We start from the raw sequence: 25,244 nt of genomic DNA on the forward strand, positions 1-25,244 counted from the left end.
CATTTCTTCCATGGGAAAGATTGCTGTGTTCTTGTTTTTTTGCCTTACTTCCTTTGCATCCAAGGTTGTCATTCTTGAAACTCTAAATCAAATTAAATTATTGTTTTCACACAAGGAAAGGAGAGTAAAAATCAGAATATGGCCCTCTGTCAGTAATTATTTCTTTTGCAATTTGAGTTACACATGAAATCATCCATCTTTTGTTTAGTAAAGCATTTCACACATCTCTGACTGGAAAGAAGAAAGAATGAGCTGTGACTAATAGGAACTGATCATTTCTAAACATTAATCTGTTATAAAACAATGAAAAATAAAATGAAATCTACTTTATCTTCATAATAAGAAAAGAGAAGATAACAGGTAAGGAGAAAAATTAATGAAAGACTGAATTTAAAACATGCCAACACCAAATGCAAATCGTTTATTTCATTCTGCTGGGAGACAAATGATAACATCCCATCTGATATCTTTTAAAAAAAATAAAATAAACCCAACAAACAAACTTAAAAGCTAATTTGGAATAATTAGCCAAGAGATTCATCACTGAAGGTACAGATGTAGAACCGTACAGATTTTCAGTACAATCTTACAGGTTTAATGTAGAGCTAAGAGGTCAAGCTCCTGATGTTTCAGAGTCTGTTCCCTCAGTCTCTCTGATTCTCAGCATGTGAAAACATAGGTACGGCCAGGTTATGCAGACTGTACTTCAGATACTGACAGCTGATAGTCAGAGAGATGAAAGGTTAAAAGAGAGCCGGAGTTAACAGCCCCTCTCTCCACAGTACAGTCACCACCTCATTTCAAATGTAAAATTTGCCATGAATGGGCCAATCAGTAAGGAAAATTAATTTGAGGCCCATCTATGCATGGCATTTTTACAGTTTTTCACTATCAAATGACCAGACAGCTAAAGAAAAAGAATGTTCTTCCACATATCCAGCTACTTAGTGTTTACTGTAGTCCAAGACTTTGCAGAAGTTTGCTAACTGAGGAGCTGGAATATCCCTTCAAATGGAGATGTTATACTTGTGGCTTTTCTTACGATGCAGCTCCTGGGGGGACTCTCCTAGATGAAACATGACTAAAATATGTAGGATGTGTAATAGGTGCACTGAGAATCGACAAAAGAGGCCCTCATCGTAGCCACTTCTCAGTTTAGAGTCTCACCAGGTTTACATTCTTTTCTCAAAATACCACATGTAATTAGGCCATATGGACTAACTGTCAGCCAGTTCTTTTCTCCCCTCCTTTTTTTTTTACCTTATTTTCCTTAGAAAATTCAAAGCCATTTTGAGTTAAACAAGCATGAAAATTACTCCAAAGCTAATAAATTAATACAGCATGTGTGCATATATGCATAAAGTGTATTATTTTTAACATTTTCAATTAGGAACAGATGAACTTACTTCTTGTTCAAAGAAGCACATACTGATACTTCATATGCTATGTTCCTACCTGAAGTGAACAACATCCAAGCAATCCTAAATTCCAAATTCATGTTTTCCTGCAGTCCTAAATTCACCCCACAGTACAGTGGTGGAAACCAACTGCTGCAATATAACTTTCTATACCAAAAAGGTACAGCTTTAACACCTGGATGCTCATTCAGCTAGCTAGGAATTCTGAAATAACCTTAAAAAAATTCATATCTTTATCTGATGTAAATTATGTAATTAGAAATATTTGACACACACAGGTGCAGCCCTCTGTTTTAATATTGGTTCCAATTTATTCTAATTTCTTACTGGGGAAGAAAATCCTCACATTAATGCATATTAAACAATCTTAATTTATTAACTAAAATTCATTTATGAACAACACATCCAAAGGAAGTGTTCTGATGTTAAACAGCTTCACAACAAGTGGTAAATTAATTTTCCCCTTAAAATCTGGCCAGGGAAAAGAGAAAGAACTCAGATAACTGTGTTACAATTAGTTCCTGTGATGGTGGCTCTATTTTCAGTTCTTCGTGTAGAACACAATATAAAGTTACCATCTACTTCTTGATGTAGTAACACATCTACTGTGTAAAAATCTAGGGAAAATGCATACGTACAAGCTGCCGTGAAGTAGCGAGGCTGATTCTCACTAGGTGTAAACAGCTCAAAAGCCAGTGGAGCTCTGCCAGTTTACTCCAGCTGAGAATCAGCTCCATGTAGATCCGCTCCAAACTAGTTAGCTGTTTGTGTTTCTCTTGGAATCTCGCCAAAGGGCTCATCACAGTACCCAACTGTGTTTACATCTTTGAAACATCCTAAAATTGCTGCTGTCTGAGACTACAGCCCAGACTACAGATAGAGCTGGTAGTCCTTTTGTTCAAGAAAAAAATGGGGGGGAAAAAGCATCGAAACAAGAAAAAAAGCACTTTAAACTTTAAAATCAGCTCTGTCTCATAAAATTAAACTTTCAAGCAAATGTGAAAAATAAAGAGAAAACTGCTGTGGGGGATTGCAATTTCACTCTTGCGGTTTATGAACTGCAGGAAAGTGAAGCCAATTCCCTGTAGTGAGATTACAGGTCTCCTCTTCTATAGGTCTTAAATTAAAAACCAGCTGAATCCAAAGTGAGCTAGTTTACTGGATCAGAAGATTCAATTATTTCTGCTAAGTAGCTGAATGTGAACTACTTCCTTTTAATAATATACAACTAATAATTACTGCCCAAGAAAGGACTTTTTTCTACCGAGCTAATTAAACTAAAGCAATATATTTTTCCGACTGCTCTCAATTTTAACTAAAGCTAGAAACATTTGCAACAAAACAAGCAAATGCAAATCCTCGCTCACATACAGAAATATAAAGCCACACAATGTGTCCAGATATCACAAGAAACAAGACTTGCCAAAAAATGCTACGTGAAATCAAGATAACTTCTGGCCTGTATTCAGCATACACGCACACACAGGCAGCGTGATGTCCTGCACACTTGCACAGACACAGTAGAGGAACACAACTGCAAAGTGGATGCAAAGCATCTTTGGCTTCAGTAGCTGATTAAGCTCACTCTGCAAGAGGTCACCGTGAAGCGTGGTAGGATTGATCCATATCCCTAAGACGCAAACACATACAAGTAAGCAGCATGCAAAGGTGCTTGAGCTCCTGGTTTTCCTCTACTGTGACTGTTCTAGCATTGAACTGTTCCAGACTCCTCAGCCCTGGGCAATGTTGGGAAGAAATTTTACGTGAGAGAAAACATTTTCTGTAACGTTCATTAACAAGAAAAGGTAAAAAAGGGATATTCTAAACTGCTGTGACTTTTAAAAAAATCTGTGGGAAATGGGAAAATAAAATTTCGCAGGAACACATAATAACTAGAATTTATCACATTGGTCTGACTTTGATTATATTTATGGGCTACAATAGGTGTAGGTCCGTTTACGTTTTCATTCGCTCACACACCTATTGCAGAGTTTAATTAGTTAACAACAACAATGTTCCTTTAACACGCTATAGAAAATTCACTTGGAGTCTGAGAAATTTTTATTTTGTTCCATACACTTTTTTTTTCAGTGATGTTAATGATTCTTGTTATTTCGTTTCAGTCACTTAATTTGTACTGCAGTGCTCATTAAAAAGACCTCTCCTGAATTCAGTATGATTGCTCACATAAGCAATATAGCACCTGTATAACCAGTGCCTCCTGCATGAGACTCACATTTACTGTATTTCCAAGTCATGTAAAAAAACGTTTTCCAAGACAGATTTATCACATGAAACGCACCAATTTTAGCAAAGTGCCATTAGTAAAAAAAAAAAAAAAATAAAAAAAAGAGAGAGAGAGAGAAAAGAAAAACGATCCAGAGATCTGTTTCTGCTGTTAAAAAAACCAGAATGCACTCTTAAGTGTCACTTTCTGCCACTGGAAAACCTTTCACACTTCAGGAGTTCAAAATCTTACATTTCTCCCCACCATCTTCCCCGAACAACTGTATTTAATAGATCAAAATCATTTTGCAGGAAAAAACATTCTTATAATCTTCCATATGCTGCAAACTAAACTACTGTGTATTGTGGTTTTAAGTGTTTTTAGAAGCAGCACTTTCCAAAATGGAAATGGTTTCTGATAAGTATGGAAGAGGAAATAAAAATATCACTCCAGAATTCTATTAAAATACAATTAAACCTGTATCTATGTGCCTCAGAGTGTTAATTAATATTTTTTAACAGGATGATGAATTTTGCTTTCTCCTTTCTAAACACGTTGCTATTCCTTACACATCTGTCATATCTTACCTACCTTTTACAGAATACCTGAAATAAAACATCCTCAGCATTCTAACTTTAGCGATGCAGCCACATCAGGCAGGCTTCGATGCCAACCTTCTCCCCAAAATTTCTGAAACTTGAAATGCCTCAATTCTAAATAGCGAGTGGCGTCTATTATTCCCACTCATGATTTCCTTTTTCAAGAAGCATGTCAGTCTACCTAAATTACTCACTCATATTGCCTGCCTCAAAGTCACTAATTAACAAAGCTCCAAATAGTTCCCAACTTTAAAAACTGGGGAACATCTACTCTTTTTAAGACATATTTCTGAGTAACCAAAACCCAGCACTCTGTAATATGTCCACATTCAGCATTTCCACATCCATCCATACAAAACTGTAGCACTGACAGAGCTAGACATGAAAACAGGCCACCTGCTCAAAAATCTAATTTATCTGAGGTTTGCAAGAATTTGAGAGTGGTGTTTTATTGCTTTAGAAAACAGTACAGAAGTAATTGCACTTTAGTTACTTGTATTTTTAGCTTCTGACCAAGTGAGGGTGCAGAAAGAAGAGAACATAGGAGGATCAGCTGTTTCACTTAGAAAAATTTCTAATATGGTTTTGTCCAGTAACACAAATTATTGAGTGCTTACATATTTTAGTCGTGTGCAAGGTACTGAATAGTTTTTCTGCAGATTTGAAAGGGAACTAAGAATCAGCGTGGTCACTTTGAGGCAGAAGTTATTCTTTTCTGTGAATTTTACAGGGAATTAAACCTGCAATATAGCATCTTGAGCTGCTGCTGCTCCTCTATCTGGAAGCCACACTCCCCACTTGGGAGGTATATTACATTAAATGAAGTCAATATTTTATTTTAATACAGTTTCATTTTAATTGATGTTCACCTCAATGACTGTAAAGATTTGTACAAGGTCTGGGAAAGTAAACATCAGATGATTCATCACTGGCAAAATGAAAGCGTGTCCCTCTCATGAAAGGAATCTATAAATCTTTGCTACATTATTTTACTGATGGAAATGGAGTTCAGTGAGGAATGAAAGAGACTATTACAGCTGTTCTTGAAAAGATGGTGGAGGAAGGCACTGAAACGGAGACCTAGGCTATGGGTGGCCTGGAGTCTGTGCAGAACAAAAATAAGTCTACCTCATTTGCCCTTTGCATGCTCTTTGAAACTACCTCAACTACACATGGAAGTTACCAGCCTTTCTACCTACAAGTTCATGTCTTTTACACTGGAAGGAATTCAGACATCTTGTCTAACATAGCCAGAGCTCACTGAATGGCCCTGACCCAGAATGCTAAGCTCAGTAAAAACAATACTTGAACAGAAAAGAAACCCACTCCCCACATACACACCCCTAACTTTCTTCACTCAGTTCCCGTTATCTGAACAACAATGTTGTACAAAAGCTGTTGGCCCACGTGTAAACACACAGGGGTCACATCTAATCAACGTTCCATTGGAGAGAAGCCACAAAAACCCAGGAGTCCAGCCTGGGCATCTGTCACTTCAGGACAAATGGTTACAAACATCTTTCTAGGCTGATATTCATCTTTGCTCTCCCATTTTCCCTGACTGGGAAATGAAAGTTTCTGAAGTTCCAGATGGCCTATAACAAAAGAATGAAGGAGGAAATGAGAATACATAGACACTAGAAGAAACTGTAATTCTGCAAAAAGAAAAATGACGTTCTGTTTCACAGGAATAGATCCCTCCAGATAATCAAAGCCAAGCAAAAATCCACTCTCTGGATAATGAGTCTGGAGGCAATCTCATCCTAAAGGGCTTCTTTAAGCTATCCAGGCCAATATGTCATTTAGAATAATGAAATTGTCATATGTTTGGCAAGAGGGCTTTGATGTCCCTTCCTTTCCCACATTGTGGAAAATGAAAAAAGTTGCTGAAAGAGATGAAATGCTTTCCTGCCAGCTTGCATGCCTGTTTGAAAGCAGGAGGACCAGTTTCTCCTGCAGTTGTGTATAGATGCTTAGAAGCATTATGGAAATTCAGTGGCTAGGAAGAAGATGTTTTCCTTCTGCCACTTGCATTTCTCTTGCTATGTCAAGTAAAATGTGTACTCTTACCCTGCCATTAATACACAATAATCCACCTTTTAACAGAAAAGGACACCGGAATTCCTGCCACTTTCCACTAGATGAGAGCATACACACAGAATACCTGTTCTTCTGCAGATGCACACCTTTCCTATAGATTTGACGAGGAGTGCAATATTAGACATTGGGGGAACAGCCAGTATAAACTTTGCCAGACACAAACAGCTTCTGATTGTTAATCAAAGGTCAATTCATTAGTCTTCAGGTCTTATCATTAGTTATTGCATGCAACAGGAGAACAGAGAGCCACTGTTACTTACCCACTGAGATGTAAAACACTCAATGCAAAAAATATGTAGCAGGGCAGAGTCCATTATTGGAACCTTGTGCAGCAGAGAAGCAGATGTAGCAACACTCAGGACCACACATGCAAGTATGAACCTCAGAGAGGTGTTCTCATGTTGATACAAAAATGTACGTGCACCTTTTACAGGTATTTATTTTTACATGGCAATTGTGAAAAATGACTATAAAAGGAATAATATATAGTTGACTCATTCAGGCAGCACAGCAGATCTCGTGCACTGAACGCATCAGGGTTTTCTGTGCAAACGCAGTATGTAATTGTGCAATTAAAATCTTGAGCAGTGCCGAGGCACAAGTGGATTGTATAGCCTATCTTCATTCCAGCTGTAGCTAACACTAAAACTCTTAACTGCAAAATAATAACACATTGTGGGGGTAATGAACTATAATAGAAGGCTGAAATTCTATAACTGAAATACTCACTAATCATTTATTAATATGGTTCTATGAATGACATCACCATAGAGATAATATCCAGCCTGATGACACAGAAAAGATATTCTGCTTCAAATCCAAATTCAAATTTCCATTATTATCTTGGCTTTCTGACTTCCACACCACTTGTCGGGACCATCTACTGCAAAGCTCCATATATTGTAAGGACTTTCTTGATACCTGTTCATTTCAGGTGTCAACACTGACACCTAGCTCTAGCTCTACAGTGGGATTGACAGAATCACAGAAAAATTGTTCAAAGAGGCCTTTGGAGATATTTAGTCCAACCTACCGCTCCCTGCCACTCACCACTACTAGATGTAGTCAGCCACGACTGCCTAGCCAAGTCTTGAAAACACCTAAGGATGGATTCTCTGCCACCTCTCTGCTGTTCCTGCTTGCTGTATTTTTACTTCTATTGTTATGATGTTGTATGTAACTGAAAAACAAATTAAACCCCTCTGGAAAATGGCTTCATCTTTGGGAAGGTTTAGCAGTCAAAAGTATATTATATAGAATTATTTGACTTTTCTCATAGCAGTCCAGAATAAATTAGGGTGTTTGGAAAGCTTCTGGTTGGAAAGTACTTTCAATTTATGATAAGTGCTACTGAGGAACCAAAGTCTTTGTTTCACATTCATAGCAATCATGGCTATTCTCTACAAAAGATTGCTTCCAGGTCTGTGAATATGTTATGGCCATGTCCTGGGGTTTGCTGGGATGAAACCAGAGTGCATCTTCCTGTGCTTAGCTTTTTTGAAAAAAAACATGGTGTCCAGGCTTTATATGGGAAAAAACCCAACGGTTCCCAGCATCTGGGCTACACTACAAGGAAGCACGTTGCATTCGTACTGATACCCTGCTCATCCAGACCCGGCAACCAACACTGTCATGCACTACACTGTCAAAAGGATCAGCCCCCTAGGCCAAACATAGCCACCCTTAAAATTCAAAATCACTCTGGACACATTTAACATCTTGGTATTCCAAGTTTCTCACAAAGCATCTAATGGTTTTATACTCCTCTCCCTCAACATCTATACTGATAATCTGTGGTCCAAGACGCCGGTGTTGCAAATACTAATTCCTAAATAGCAGCTTTTGTGCTTTGCAGCTTGCATTTCAAAATGGCTGCTCCCTGCTTGACGGTAATACTAGCATAATTAACATTTAAGGCAGTTAAATTTTCGTTAGTGAGTGGAAGCTCAATCTGGCACTTGAAATCTTACCCGTGGAGCCCCGGAGAGTTAAAGCATTGGTTTCTGAGACAGAACAGTGTCCCATTTCTTCTATGCAATTAAAAATAACCACTAAGTTTTAGATAATAATAGAGGTCAAAATACCCAAAAGTGCTATTGAAAATATTTAACCACATACAAATGGTACATATTTAAAAGGCCTTAGAGACTGGCATGTTACGCAAACCAATCAAGCTCTCATGGTTTATTTCGCTACTATGTCTTATGCAGAAGTACAATCTAATTGTGTGCAGGTCATACTTAAAAACACAGATGGCTACAGGTAAACACACTAAGTTAATGCTGGCTGGCATTTACTCAGACCTTACTCCAAGGTTCTCAAAGTACTTTGCAACCACTGATTAACCTGTTTTATAATGGAAGGATATCTCTAGCTTGTACTTATTTTTACAAAGGGTGAAGTAAGACAGAAGGTCAGGCCTGTAACCAGAAATGGAAAGGCAGCATCTGGGGACCCAGTCTTTTAATTTCTAGATAGCTCACCTTCTCATTAAATACAGTCATGTATGGACAACAAACAAACTGTAACCAGGAGTTCTCCAATTGAGCAAGTCAATTCAAAAAACTAGATGCATATTTTCAAGGCTGGAAAAGGAAAATTATTTTAGGATACTAAACAAGCAACTCCATGAAATGTAGCTTTCTAACTGAGTTCTGAGATCTTAAAGAACTCTATTTTTTGAAGACTTGACTAGGTTCATAAGCATTTTCTAAAGGACTGGCTTCATGATGCAAGGGCCAAAAAAGATTCACCATGGAAAGCTCACCAAAGCTCTGTAGTTTTTTAGAGAATACATTACTATGACGTAGAAAGAAACTGAGATTGATTTTCCAAAAAGGCTATGACAAACCTTTCCTTTCAGGGTGAATGAAGCATAGAAACAAAAAGAAGTGCTGAAGAAAAGTAGCAATCAGTAGGCACAGACTTGTACTGCAGCTTTCAATCTAGCAGGCAGCTAGTTTCACCCACACAAAATAGCTATTTCTCTTCCTAAGTTTTCTGACCAGTGGGCTGGCTGATTTGACTTTGTTACTTTTGCATCTGCTGTTCTGACAGACTAATGAAGAACTATTACTGTTGTTGTTGCTGTTTCCACTGGACATGGCATCAATTAGCATGGAAACTTCATTTAGTGTTGCATAATAACAAGCAAAAAAATCAGTTTGGCTGGAAGACTTTCATCAAGGCTTTCTCCCATATGGTGTAAGCAAAGGTCTTCAAAGGACCTTACAACACTCATCTTCCAAGACCATAAATGGGTGGGAGATGAGTTAGCAACACTGTGAAATACATAGTGTGGAAGTTTAGATGTAACCTGAAGACGTGTAAAAGATGGAAAGCAATCTTTTTCATGAAGAATAGGTTATGCCAGATAGCTTAGACAAGTTGTGCGAAATGACAGGATTAGCGCACAAAGGCAATGCAGCAGATATGCTTTTACAGAAACATTATTTATGGGTTAGTGGGTGGACAAAAGTTTTCTCAGCAGATTTTTACAGATCTAATCATACACAGAAAGTTCAAATAATTTCCTTTAGCCTCTACTCAGTGGTACCTTATAGATAGCGTTCTGCTTTAATTTAATTTATCCAGACTTTAATGAGACTTTTGGTACTTTACTGCCTGGAAAATTATTACTGACACTGGAAATATGGTGCCTGGTTACGAATATTGCAATGAAGATATGAAGTTGCCAGACATATTGTAAACAGAGCATAATTACAGTATTTACAGTTGAACATCAAAATGGGAAGAGATGCCAAGTGGCATTTCTCAGAAGTTAATATTGGGACTGATACCATCTAATATCTTCCCTAATAATTTGGAAAATGAAGTAAATTGTACATTGATTGAATACACAGTAGACACAAGAGGAAGATGAACTACAACACAGCAGGTGGGTAGGTTGGAAAAAAAACCAGAAAGATCTGGAGATCTAAGAGGGAGAGAGAGAAGGGTGCATTTAAGAGGGAAGCTATTTAATGTAGACAAATGTAGAATAATAAGCTCAGAGAAAATTAACACCCATCTCAAGTAACCAAATGGGAAAATGCCAATTTTCATTAAAAAAAAAATCCAAGAGATTTCACAGTTTATTCACACTGAAAATTCACATTGGGGTATATGCATCAGGTTTGACAACTTGTTTGCTACATTCCAGCCTGATGTGATTTAAAAAGAAAGAATAACAGTCTCTTAAAAACCTGCCTTTTAAAATAATTTTTTACTTATTTTAATTGTATACCAAATGCTCATGAAAGACCCAGTTTACAGTCCTGTTAGTGGAAATAACATAGTAGTAATGTAACCTAAGTAAGAGACACAAGAAGCAGCATACGAGCTCCAAGGTGGAGGTCAGGAAGCCAAACCCCATCTGTCTCTGATACCATCAAGGAGTTATAAGTGTTTGCTCTACGCAGCAGAGCAAAATCCATTAAGTACCAGGTTGCCACTGATTTGTTGACTTCAATTTAGAAGCTCAACTATACCCTGAGGAAAGCTATTGCTGTATAAGAGAAAGTAAGATTCTGAGGGGTATTAAAAAAAAAAAGCCTAAACAAATACTGAAACAAGCTGGCTGCATTAAATTACTACTGTATACACTAAAGAACCTTAAAAATTATCTGTAGGATGGAAATTGTCAAAAGAATGTATCCTTGCAATAAAATTAACCTGTAATTATATAAACTCACTAAGTATAGAACACATATTTTATGACACAAAAACCCCCTACATGGACTATGTTAGAGAACTGCTCCTGGCTGAGAGTATAAAGAGCATACTATTTTTCTCCTATCATTTTTTGGTTAACAGTACCCGTGGTACAAGTACATTATTTTGTCACAGGAATGATTCATTACAAGAAAATATAAAAACTTTATCAAACTGAGGATTACTTTTCTTCCTAACACAGCAATCCAAATATAGCTGATGCATATGAAATGGCTGATACGATAGCAATCAACAATATGTTTTTATGTATGCTTAAAAACCTGCTTACCAAGGGGAGCCATATATTCTGAATCCCCTCACCGTCACTTCAGAGTCTTGAAGATAGATGCAGTTTGTTAGAAGAGACTGTACATTTTCATAGCTCTCTGGCTTCAGCTTAGAAACAGAGGGGAAATAGTAAAAGTCCTGCTTGATTAAGTCAGCCATGAATTCCTGGTCAAAGGTCAATTCATGATTTCCTGCTATCACAATCTTGTATTCATAGGGCAGGCTACCTAAAACAGTGAAAAACAAACAAATTACTTGTTTTATGGAAAATCTGATAAAGGAAAACAGACTCACAAACTATTATCGATTCCTAAAATATGCTCACATATTTGAAACAACTGAGCATATCCTTACTACATGTTACTGTAATTCCGGGTGATTTCGGGTAAATGACATTACTGTCTTTTTCAGGGCACACTATGATTTAGCATGCTTAGCATTAATGTGTTGAAACTACTTTCAACTCATCAACCTTAAAAACCAGTCTGCAGACTTCTGCTCTACTATTTACTTCTAGTTAATTGCCATTTGTGCTGCAAGTATCACTTACTGTGACAGTGATGATAACTCTTTGACAGAAATTAGGGTTCAAAGAAGATAGGCCGTAACACATCATGAAATAATGTCAGCTCTCTTCTCCCAGAGCTGTGGTCTTTACCAGCTTGTACTGAGGAGGTCTTAGAGAGTCACAACCTGGGTCAGCCAGAGGCGTTTGCTGCCCTCGTTGCCCTGATGTTAAAATCAAGCCTTCTAGCAAGACAGGGACTGGGTTTAGCTGTCAAAACTCCACATCCCACAGAGGAGTCTTGCAGTTTGCCTATATCCCATGTTTTTTCCTGTTCCATTTTCTCAGTGGCTTCCTTAGATCCATGGACTATAATTTAAAGTGACTCATGTTCAAGAATATTTTACAACCCATATTTAGTGAAAAACCTTACAACAACCTCCTGCTGAAGGCAAGAATATATATAATGCCCACACACGTGGGTTCTTCCTGAGGGGAGCATTGCAACAGAAACTTTCCACCTGACTCCACATTTGGTTATCAGCTGGATTCTGCCCTTGAGCACAGGCATGACCTGTGTCAAAAAAGCTCAACAGAAACCTTCTAAGTATATCTGAGAGGAAAAAAAGACAGAAACTGTGTAAAGTCACATTTATTAGCTTTGCTTCTGCACTATTAATTTGCATCAGGATGAAGACAGTCAGAACGGAAGATTGGAAGCAGATAGAAATATTTTATGAAAAATGTAACCCACCTTGCATAGCAGCAATCTAGTTATTTTTTATTTTTAAAATGTATTGTTGATAACATAGAAACCTTTAGTGACGACCCCAAGCCTAACCTAGAGGTAGCATATTTGAAGAACGTAAAACACCAGTCAATACGCAGTGGCAAAAGTTGGCATGAGTAGGACTTAAGAATAAAATGCAACAGCGTGATTCAGAGTTAACGGAAACAGAAGAAAGAGAACAGTGCTAGCCCAGAGGAGATGCCACATGGCTGAACTCATTATTTGCCAAATAAAAAGATGCGGGCAACTCCAAAGTATGTTTCAGATACTTACAACACCTGTATTACGAAAATCAATCGTACAGGTTCCAGTCTTCCCTTTGACCCAATACACTTGTGCCTTTATAGTATTTATTAACAGAAACTCTTTTCAGATATTTATAATTACATGTTGCATGTTGGAGATTCAATTATTTACCTGAAAAACTGAGATGTCAATTTTGTCATTTTTGCTTCTGAAATGCTTGGCATTTTGTAGATAGGTACTTCAATCTCTACAAGTTTTCCGGGTGTGTGCACACATACACACACAGTTAAAAACGTTACTTACATGCTGCAATATGTATGGCATCTAAAGGCCTTAAAGCATTCTTGGGAAATAGGAAAATTAAGAAATCCTGTATGGCGCAACACTGTTAACAATTCCATTTCTATTCTGTTTTGTAAATCTTTTCCAGCTCATCTGATCCATCCATCTAGCAGCCAAGAACCTGTACAAGCTGGTTATAGTTGTTGCTTCCACTAATGTATTTATGTCATGTTGCTGTCTGTGGGTGTTACTTAGGCAAATTAGCAAATTACTCTAAATGTACAGTTACATTTATTATAGTGGCGGCCAGAAGCGCTGCTGTAGTTAGAGGTCTGTCAGCTTTTCAATTAACAACTGCGGTTTTGATGAGTCTGCAGCTCAGGTTTTTTCCTTTCATTCTATATCAGGCGGCAACTTGCTAAACCTATTTCCCTCTCTTTGTCTCGACATCCCTCTTTACCCTTTAAATCTTAAGTTTTTTGTCTAATACAGGTATTTTTTTGCTACTTGCACAGAAATCTAACAGTATTTTGTTTAAACTTTGTTCCTTAGAAGACTTATGAACATGCTTCATTTTCTTCTCCAAGTGCTCTCAATGTGTAAAGTCAACCTTTGTAAGTCAAGATTTATACCTGAATGTTTGAAACCTTGTTCCTAGCTGGGCACTGCTGTCATGAACTATACATGTAAGATGCCAGTTGAGCGGCTGCAGATGAAGACCCTCAGCTATCAGGCCACAATACTGATTACACATTTCCCATCTTCCCTGCTTCCAGTGTGACCCTTATTTACCAATGCTCACTCTAGTCCACGTGCACAAGTCAACACTGAATGCTGAACACCTCTTTGCACTAAAGGCGTGGTCCTCCTACCACTGACCTCAGAGGGACCAAGGCCACCTTACTGCAGCAAGACCACAGTCCAACAGGGTGTGTCAGCACAATGCTGAGAAGTGCTGAATATTTCAAGTGCCTTTTATAGCATTAAGATCCACCAAACATAAGCAACATCAGATCAATAATTACCTAAAAACTACCTTAAAGCAGCAACTCTTTTCTACTTCTGACCTACAACTTCTTACTTTTCCTTTTTAGATGTTATTATTTGAATTATTCTCTATTTTCTTATTTCATTATGTCCTTCCAACACAAATATATGGTTTTCCATGCCTAGGCACAGACTACTGCTCAGTTGGTAGCCTTGGCTTGGGCCTTGGCTAGGACCAAGACCTCCCCAAGAGCACATAGCCTAACAGCTGTTGTGCGGCTGTGTTTCTCCATGTGTCCATAGCTTTGGAACAACCACTTTTCCACCTATTACTTTTCATGCCACCAGCCCTTGATCAGAGATAACTCAAACAATTCAAGGCTGACCAGTTTATTCCCACACCTGCTAGTGGGCGCCAGTGACAAGCTGGGTAGAAAAGGCATCAGGCACGTTTCCTCTCCCTTGTTAAACAAAATGAGCTGAGAATGTTGAATTCCCACTCATGCAGGCTTTCACTGTTTCTTATAACAACTGAATTTTGCTAAGAAAGATTCCTACCAAAACCAGCAGTGGCTACAATGTACCCATTGCAGTAGGTTCCTTTTGTCTTCCATTTACAAACTCCATGAAAACAAGCCTTAGTAAAGGTGCTGGCTAACATTTTCATTTGCTAAGCTGTTTTCTTCTTTTCCAAAATGGCCGTATGCTAAACATTAAGCTCCCTGACTGCTCATCCATGTGGTCACCAATGGTACCACTAGAGCAACCTTAAGCGTATCAAGGGTGACTGACAGCCCTGAGATAACAGTGAGGGGGATGCTGCCCTGGTGGTACCTCCTCAATCCTCCCAGTGATGGGGTTTACTGCTCAGGTGGGAGCGGATGCATCCCACAGTCAACACGACGTTACATGGCTGGTGCTGCAAGCAGGGCTCCAGCTTCTATGGCCACAGGACCCTTTTTGAAGAACAAGGACTGCTGCGCAGGGATGGCATTCCCCTGGCAAACTGCAGCAACAGCATCTTTGCCAACAGGTTCACAGGTACAGTAGGAACAGTTTTAAATTAGGTGTGTTGGGGAAGGGTTGTCATACTGTGAAGAGAAGTGAAGGCATAGAGGCAGTGAGGAAGCAGCTGGAGGACAAAAGGATGGCAAAGGCTCTTGCACGACCCTTTTAAAAGCAGCCTCACTGGGGCTCCTCTCAGGTACCTGTATGCACACACACACAGACTGGAGTACAACCACGAGGAAGAAGTCCATGCACAGTGGAGAGCTGTGACATCTCTGAGATTATAGAGACATGGTGTGATAGCTTACCTGACTGGAGTGCTGCAATGGGTGGACACAGGCCTATCACCTGCCTATCACAAGTCTATCACCTTTGAAATGTCAGGGGGAGTGGAAAAGTTCCCAATGCCTGGAAAAAGGCAAATGTCCCACCCATCCTCAAGAAAGGCAAGAAGGGAAATCTGGGCAACTACAGGCCATCACGCCTTGCATCAGGCCTGGGAAAATTATGGAACAAATCTCCCTCAAAGTAACTCTCCAAGCACATGAAGGTCAGGAAAGTCATTAGGAACAGCCATCACTGACTTAACATGGGTAAACCAAACCTGACTAATACAATTGCCTTCTATGAGGAGATGACTGGCTCTGTGGAAAAGGGAGAGCACTGGATGTTTTTAGTCTTGATTTTAGCCTTTGACACAATCTCCCTTATAGTCAAATTGGTGAGATAAGGATGGATGATAAGGCGAGTCAAGTATCGCCTGGAGTACTGGGCTCAAAGGGCTAGAATCAGTGGTACAAAGTGACCAACTGCCAGACAGACTAGAGGTATTCCTCACGTAGTGATGTTGGGGCCAATACTGCTTCTCTTCTTTACTAGCAGCCTGGATGATCTGTTGGAGTGCACTTTCAGCAAGTTTGCAGACAACACCAAATTAGGGGTGGGGATCTGCCAACCCACTGTGGAGGGCATGTCTGCAATTCAGAGGAACCTCTGGCTAGAAAAATGGGCTGACAGGAACCTCATAAACTTCATCAAAAGCAAATGCAAAGTCCTACACCTAAGATGGATGGAGTAACTTAATTCAACAAGACTCAGAAGTGTATCTTTGTGGCAAAGACAGCCAACCACATCCTGGCTTGTATTAGTTAACAGTGAAGCCAGCTGAACAAAGACAGCGATCTTTCCCCTCTATCTAGCACTTGTGAGACCACATCTGGAGCATGGTTTCCAGTTCTGGGTTCCTCAGTAAGAAAAAAACCTACTGACAAACTGAAGGAAGTCCAACACCGGGCCGCTCTGGGGAATGTGGCATAGGGGGAGAGGCTGAGATCTGAGTCTGTTCACCCTAGAGAAGATGACGGGAAGACCTTAGAGCTGTCTGCAACTTCCTGATCTCAGGATGAAGAGAAGGCAGAGCTAGGTTCTTCTCAGAGGTGCATACAGATACAAGAGGCAACAACACAAGTGGGAACATGGTATAAGGAAAGAATTTTACCATGAGGATGGTCAAAATGCAGAATAGGTGCCCAGAGCAGCTGTGAAATCTCCACCCTTGGAAATATTCAAAATTCACCTGGACCAGGTTCTGAGCAGCCTGCTCTAACTAGGCCTGCTTTGAACAGGGGGGCTGGACTCAATGACCTCCAGAGGTCCCCTCTATCCTGTGTGATTCTAGGTTTCTGTAAGTCTACACTGGAAAATAAAGAAGAATTGTAAAGATCCTACAGTGCTGAAAGAAATTAAAAACTCATTTAATGTTGTGATCTAATAGAACAAATCTATGGTAGACAAGTAATTTAACAGGACTAGAGAGTATGTTCCATTAACTTTGGTGTAAGTTTCTCATCCATTTAGCAGATGAGTAGGACTAAATACCCAACTGATAGCCAATTAACATTTGATGCTAGCATATGGCTTTGCTGGTGGGCAGGTAGCAAACTTGATATTAATAAGAAACTCTATGTGTACAAATATATTAAAGAAAATTTATGGCTGTCACAGGAATTCTGCACACATATCCAGGACATAATGCATTCCCCAGTAAAATTAAGGCAACAAGCATGTAAGAAATAGATCTGCCCTTCAGGAGTGCCAAGAAACACATGCAAGAACATATGCTATGGGAGTCAAAGATTTATCTTCAAACAAAAAAAAAAAAAGGAAAAGTTATGAATTTGGGGGAAAGCTACATTTTTTTTCTGATCTCTTACTTTGACTAGCCAAAACAAGACAAGTGTTTTTGCCTGAAGACCAGGGATCCTCCTGTTCTTGGCACCTGAGAAGCCTCTGCTAAAATACCCCTAATAACCTGGAGATGAACTACAACTAGAATTCATTGGCAAAATTTTACCTAAACAGTTTTCTGTATTAAAATTATTAACATACCACTTGGATGGAATGGGATATATTTGGAAATTCATGTAGCGATTCTGACATTGCCAAGGAAACAAAATGAAGCAAAATGTCAGTTTAAAACATTTTGGGGTGAATAAAAATTTCATTTCTAAGCAAAATTTCACTTTTTTTCCTAAAATAAGGGGGTTCTTTTCATCCTATAATGTCTAACTTGTAAGAAATTAAAATTATTTTCCTTCATAATCAACCTCTAGCCACTTCAACCTATTTGGATTTGGAATCAACAGAAATGTTTACAGATCAAAATTCTGTCAGAAACACACTGGCTCAAATTCAGTCCTGGGTTTCAGGGCTTTCTCTTTCAGGCCACATCCAACTTTTGCCTTCTGTCAATTCGGAATGGGGCTCCAAGCCACCATCCACTCTTTCAGCCTCTATCTTGACATGGGATGAGGGATTTTCCCCTTCCTTTTCCTTCTCCTCTGCTACATGGTTCATCTTTCCTGCCTCATTTTTCCTTCTCCTTTCCTTTTTGTAGTCTTCCCCATATGCCGAAAAATGCTGCAGACACATTTTCTTGCACTTAATTTAGCAGTTTTAGCAAATGGTATCTTTTTCTTACAGGAACAAAACTTATAGAAGTATGATGCTTTAGTCTTCTGTATGCTTGCCTCTCAATATCCCTCTGAAAATGTCCAATAGATTCCAAGGCCATTTACTATATTCAGCAGATGAGTAAAGACCTCAAAGATAACTATGTTCCCTTGAGTTTCCTGAAAATAAGTGTTTAAGACGACTAATGCCTAGTCTGAAGGAGAGGCTTCAAGGAATGACACACCATAGGTGTCTCATCTTATGAGATACCTAAGAACCCACAGAGGGTCTACAAGACAAAATCCAAGAAGTCAAACAGCAGTGTTTCTGCTCCCAGAACAACTCATCACACAAAAAATTCCCTATCATCACAATCATTAAGCTCTAGACAGTCCAAACACTCCCTAACATATAGAGCTACCCCACAGCCTCTCCTGCCTTGCCTATCCCTTCTGAAGGGTTTACAGCCATCCATTGCAGCACTCAAGTTGTGTGAGTCATCCCACCATGTTTCTGTGATAGCCAGATGGTATTATCTTACTAACTTCTTAACTATATACATGGGAGTTTTTGTCAGTTATGGCAAGCCTCCTCAGAAAGTTTCTTAGCCTTTGTTTGCTTAGTGTAAGAATCTGATAGTAGTTCTGGTAATATAACGTGTATAAGAATATATATATAGTTTAGCTAGTAACATCTTTGTTTATTCCTTTCATTACTATAGATTACTAATTAAGAAAATCAACAGAACATCTAATTTTTTGCATGTTTATAGACCAATTACAAAATTATTGCAGCAATTCTTAACTTCTAAACTACAGTAGGTCCTTTTTATGGTGAACATAATTTTTACAAAATAACTTGAAATGCTGGGAACCATTAGTTGAACTACAAACTGCATAATGCAAAACACTGAACAATGTGCCTTTGTTTGCTGTTTTTCTGCATCTGAGTTTGTTCAAAGCAGAATTCTGTGTCCTTAAAGGTTCACCCCATTCTATCAGCAAGTCTTCTTCACCATAAATTAGATCAACACTGCAAATAAATCAAAGCAAATGCGTGATGTTCATACTCCAGGGTCCTCTTGTACTAAGAGGTTAGACATCTCTATCAACCAGTGACCTCCTTTGCGGCTTACAATTGTTATCAACTTACAACTTCACCAAGATAAATGCAAACTTGTACGAGCACATGTGCTTTGCTTCTCTCCTGATATTGTACTGAGCAGAATTTTTAGTATTCATTAAAAGCAGTGACAATCATATGAGTGCCCACTTAATGCTTTTCCCCTCTCATTTCAACCTTTTAGAATACAGCAATGAGTGATACAGTAAAAAGACTGCATAACTGTCTCAGATAGCTTTTTAGCATCTCTTTGACAGTTCTGTGTTTAAACACTGGGGCTGATGTCTGGGAAATTCACATTAACATACTTTTTGTATTGTGTGTAATCTGGAATAACATTGTAAAAGAACACTCCCTCCTAAGTCATCTTTAACCTGCTAGCTCTAGACATTCTTGCATCGTAAAAACCAGTAATTACATCAAACACTAAAACAGCAAACACACAATACTGCTCTCATCTGCAAAACAGGATTTCTTAAAACAAATAGATAAACGCAAATTAAACTAAAAAATATCTGATAATAGTCCAACTTAGGCCCTTTCATGTACTGTGTTTTATACGCACCCACACACATGTATTATAATTGGCCAAAATTACTTCTAAAGGAAAAGTGGCTTCCTTTTACCCCGGTTTATTTAATTACCCTGTAATTGTGCAGAACCAACCCAATGCATGCTGCAAACTAGGCCATTAGAGTAGCTGTAATGAGTCAAGCCAAAAGATTATGTAGCTCTTTACCTCCTGTCCACTAGTGGTCACTAATAGACACCCAGAAAATTGTACGACTGCAAGGTTTGCCTAGATTGAACCCTCCTTTGAGATGTCCCCTTAGATTATGGCTATTGATAGTCTGAGAACCCCCAACTCCATAAGCCACAGGGTCCATTTTCATAAATATGTTTTCTTTTTTACTTCCTGGAATGGTTATAGTCTTAAATAATACACCTTTCCAAGGAGATAAATTTCTGCAACAGCTTTGCTGCCCTTTTGAATATTCTAGTTTTGGTTTACAACACGTATCTGGGGACAATGAAAGCAAAGGAGATAGAGAACTGTGTTAAAAAGTAACAATTAAAAAATACTTTAGACTTCCTACACGGATCTCCCTGCACACTGATACACATTCCTATCCAGATCTTCAGATCCCACAGAGGTGCTTTCAGTATCTCCCAGTTGTCACCTTCTGGAAGGGAAGACTACAAAGAGCTGTGTGTCACGTCACCGTACAAGGTGCACAGCACTAATAACAATGTTTAATGTTTGTGTATAGTGCTTTGCAATAGGTGTTCAAAGTGCTGTACTGAGAATAATTAATCCTCTAACACATTCATGTGGTAGGTGGATCAAGCATCATTTTCACAATTTTACAAGGGGGAACAATAAAAAGGCTGTCAAATCTGAAAAGGCCAACTACAGTTTGGTTTCCTGTCTTCCTCAGTCTCTTTCAAACATCTCCACCAGAGGCAATGACAGTTCACAGATTCATATTCCAGATCTTTCGGTTCCCCGGTCGCTCTCTGCACTTCTGGGCTCCACTGCCTTCCTAATGCTACATTTTACTGCTAGTCTGGAAGAAGACTGGGTATTTTTACTCACTTGCTTATTTTGGGGGTCAGGGATCTCAATATTTATGAAAATCGCAGGATGTTCTTAGGTGAATCATCCCAGAGACTCAGAACCTTGAAGTTTGGCTACTTTCCACTCCATCAGTGGAAAGAAGCAACCTCAGTATTAGTACAAAGCGCAAGAAAACACCCAAAAGCATGCATGTGTTTGGAAGGAGGGAATGAAGGAAAAATCCTTTAGCACCTACTGCTCCTGTAGCTTCCACAGCTTCTCACCACTAGCATGGGAGGAATACCCGGAAAACAGTCGTTCTGGGTCACCTTCCCAATACAGGGATGTAGCTTCAATTTTCCCTGAGACTCGCAGCAGCCCATTTAACATTCAGAGGTCTTCAGGACATACTAACCCCCAGAACTGCAGAAACACTGGAAGAGTATTTTGCAGTGCACTTTTCTGTGCTGTACTGTCTGAGCCTTGGATGTACAAACAGATCTGAGCCATCACACATTTAAGAAATGCAATAAAAACCAACACTTTTTTTAGTATGCCCAGTCTTTTAAAAATGACATCTGTTCTAAATCCCTACACAGCTCAATGTTTTTCACTGCATTTCCAAAGCCATTCTTTTGTAAATAGATAATTAGTGCTTAAATACTTCTTTCAAGGGGTTTCTACATTAACATAAAAATAGTGTAATTACCGATGGTCAAAATGGCATGACTACAATTTATAAATTCTAATTTCTCTTACTGCTCTGAAGCCAATTTTCTTTCTTCTTCAACACAATTTTAATCTGTTTTAAATGTATTATTGAACCTAAAAATATAAAATACCTGTTAAGAGAGGAAGAAAAATACCTACCATCATTTTGCAAGATTGAACAGCAAAGCAAAAGTAAAGCTAAGCCCAGCGTTTCAGGCTTTTCTGAAGATGTTTTATTTTTTTATCAAAAACTTAGAAGTAGGGATGATGTTTATTGACCAAAATTAGCTGATTCTATTCTACAATCTAATACTACAAACAGGTAATTCTAGTAATGCCAGTTACTATAGCTGGGAAGGCATCTTCACTCTAAAATAATTTTTAGTCTGAAATAAAAATATTATCCTTAGAGCTGAATCTGCCCAGGTCAATTCCTGAACTGTACATCAAATACTTTAATCCATGTTTTTTTGTGCGTGTACGATATGCAATGAGATTCACATTTTCAGGAAAATACTCTGAATGCAAAGCCACCTTCTGTTTTATTTCAAATGTACCTTGAACTTGAATTTCAAATAGGAAGACTGTCTTTGACATTGGGAAATCTCAAGCAAACACACTGAAACAATGGATATTATAAAATGTGTTAGTTTAAGTAATCTTTCCAATCCATGCATAGAAGAGAATTCTCAGAGAGAATATGGAAGTATGTGTTGCAGCTTGTATCACGGATCGGCTGTTTAGTTAAATTTCCAGGAAAGTCACCCACAAGCTCGAAGTGACAGTGGGTCCTGGAGCATACACAATTTGGAAATTATATTACAGACCTGAGCAAGGGGAATTACAAGGCCAACTGAGCCAAGCAGGCAACTTCCAGTGCCAAAAATATGAGAGAAAAAATAGAGATGGTTTTGGAGTCATTATTCGATGAGTGCACTAAAGCAGGATATGCATCTTTGTCCTACAACACATTTGATTTACATGCAGGTAGGCAACAAATAACAGAAACAAAAACAATGAAAAAGCTGAGGACGAGGATAGCTAGAGTGCATAGTGAGCTTGATATATCTGATGATATAATCAACCTTATCTAGCCTTGATTACATAGAATGGTTTGCATTGGAAGGGACCTTTAAAGATCGTCTAGTCCAACCCCCCTGCCACAGGCAGGGACATTTTTTGCTAGATCAGGTTGCTCAAAGTCCCATCCAACCTGACTTTGAACACCTTCATTGACAGGACATCCACAGCCTCTCTGAGCAACTTGTTCTGCATCTCACCACCCTCATTGTAAAAAATTATTTCCTTATATCCAACCTAAGTCTACCCTCTTTCAGTTTAAAACCACAGCCCCTTGTCCTGTCACTAGAGGCCCTGGCAAAAAGACTTTCTTCATCTTTCTTATAAGCCCCCTTTATCTATTGAAAGGCCGCAGTAAGGACTCCCCCATCTATGTTCAAAGCTGTCATACCATGCATCCTTGTATTATCATTAGAAACTTTCACTGGCCTCATGGCCTTCCATTTGGCTCTACCATAATAAATATTTTGCACTTCATTTTTTCTGATTCTCCAAAATTGGATTTTCAAATCTGGAAGTAAAATAGAGGCAGAGAAGAAACTAGGTAAAAAAAAGGAAAAGATTAAATATAAAAACAGGAGAAAGGTCAATTCAGGAAAAGAAGGGAGGGAAATGACCAAGCTGGCACCATTGCCAAGCTTTGTAAATTGATTATCCATCCCTTTTTCTCTTCTTTTCTAAGCTACCCTGAATAAGGGTAGCAAAATAGAAATCTGACTTGCAAAAGTACCTCATGATATTGCATGACTGGGCAATAAGAGGACAGACGAAACTAAATATAAATTTATGCAGAAAAATTCAAGTGCTGGAAAAAATATACCAACTACAGATACACACTGATGGGTTCTGAACTAGATATTACCATTCAGGAAAGAGTTCATAGAGTTATAATAGGCAGTTTTATGAAAATGCTATCTCATTGTTCAGTCACAGTCAAAAATAAAAACAGAATAATCCACAACACTAGAAAGAAAAAGAGAACAAACTAGGAAATTTCATTATGCCAGGGGATAAGTCTGTGGTGTTCTCAGAATATGTGCAGTTCTGGTCTCACCGTTTTTAAAAGGATATAGAACGAAGAGGTACATAGAGTGACATAGATGATCAAAGGCATAAACAGTCATCAGCCTAAAAAATATCTTAGGAGACAGATATGGGAAGAGCCTATAAATTCTTAAGGACAATGAAGAATGAAATTGTTCACTTCCCTCTTCCAGTATTAGGAAATGCCAAAAGAAACTAGTAGGTGACAGGTTCAAAATAAGCAAAGTTCACACAATCCATATCACATTGCGGAACTCTGATGCAAGATAGTGTTGGCACTCAAAATTTGCATAGATCCAAAATGCAATAAAAAAAACTCAAAGGAGAAAAATCTGTATATTAAATACAAAGTAATGCTGTGGCTCAAGAAGTCCCTGGACTGCCTATCAGAGAAAGCTGAGAAAACATGCACATCCAGTTATCACCAGCATTTAATTTCCTCCATAGAGTTAGGCATCAATCTAGCCCTAGCAAAACCTCAAATCCCTCCCTGGGAAGCGGAGAGGGGGCTTTGAGAAAAAGAAAAGTTTAAGAAAACAACCAATTACCAAAAAGAATGAAGTGAAATGAAATGAAGTGGATGCCTTTAGCGGTCAGAGGATAAAAAGTATAAAACTAGGTGACTAAGGGTCAGACAGAGCAAAGCACCTTGGCTGAGAGCTACAAAGACAACTCTGGGCTAGAGAGACGTATTATCTGAACTGGTACAGGCCTTCCTGTGAACCCACATACAGTTAGCCTGAAAAAGAGAGAACATATTTTAGGGTATGACTCAGCAAGCCAACTTGCCTCTATTAGCACAACACTTGAGCATGTGCTCGATATAACCATAAGGTCCACAGAAGTTAATGATGTTAATGTAAAATACACTTTGCATCAGACAGGCACAGAAATTTTATGTAGAACAGAAAGATAAAATCTGAACTTGGTGAAGGCCCTCTTGAAAAGATGAAATAGGCTGATAGACCAGAGTTGCACAGACACAAAAGGCTATGATGGAACAGAAAGGTAAAAGGTAGGAATCAATGCTACTCATAAAGATGTGATGCAAAAGGAGCCGGATATATATCTAGTGCCAAAGAGGAAGCTGAGATCAAGGGAAGGTGTAAAAAAACCAAATATTCTAGTGTTTATTCCAAGGCATAAACAAAGTTATAGTCTAATAACCGCAGAAGACATTGGTTTGACACAGAACAAAATAACTAAGTGGGAAAGTGAGCCCTGTGCTAAGGGATGAAGGAATGGACAGGGAAATTTGGTGGCAATAGGTAAGAATGACAGTGGAGGTAAAAGTCTGTGCCAGTCTGTCAAATACTTTCTCAAGAAACTAGTAAAATGTTAAGCCAAGGAAGAAGGAGAAGGTTGGGTAGGCTGTGGGAGTTGCAAAGTCATGGCAGGTACTGGAAGCAGCTATCTAGAAAAAACAAAGCCATTGGAGACTAGTGTCTTTCAAAACAAAATGGACAACCAGTAAAAACTTTTGAAATTTCTTCTTCTTGTTCTACCATTTACTATAGATTTTACAAACACTCAAGGTATTCAAGGGTTGATAAATTCTTCATTTAAAACAAACAAAAAAAAACTTTCAAAAAAAGCTGAAGTTTCCATTTTGAA

At 38.6% G+C, this 25,244-nt stretch overlaps 1 protein-coding gene across 4 annotated transcripts in view; it reads right to left on the minus strand.

Moving 5' to 3' along the window:
• The window catches only part of MPPED1 (metallophosphoesterase domain containing 1), a 67,493-nt gene that overhangs the window by 19,440 nt on the left and 22,809 nt on the right, over positions 1-25,244 (minus strand). For all 4 annotated transcript variants that reach the window (XM_075112899.1, XM_075112906.1, XM_075112925.1 and 1 more), the window contains exon 4: positions 11,347-11,568. In XM_075112899.1, the coding sequence (XP_074969000.1) occupies positions 11,347-11,568 (222 nt within the window). The remainder of the gene's footprint in view (positions 1-11,346; positions 11,569-25,244) is intronic.

The sequence above is a fragment of the Phalacrocorax aristotelis genome, chromosome 1 (assembly GCF_949628215.1).
Source record: "Phalacrocorax aristotelis chromosome 1, bGulAri2.1, whole genome shotgun sequence".
Classification (NCBI taxonomy): domain Eukaryota; kingdom Metazoa; phylum Chordata; class Aves; order Suliformes; family Phalacrocoracidae; genus Phalacrocorax; species Phalacrocorax aristotelis.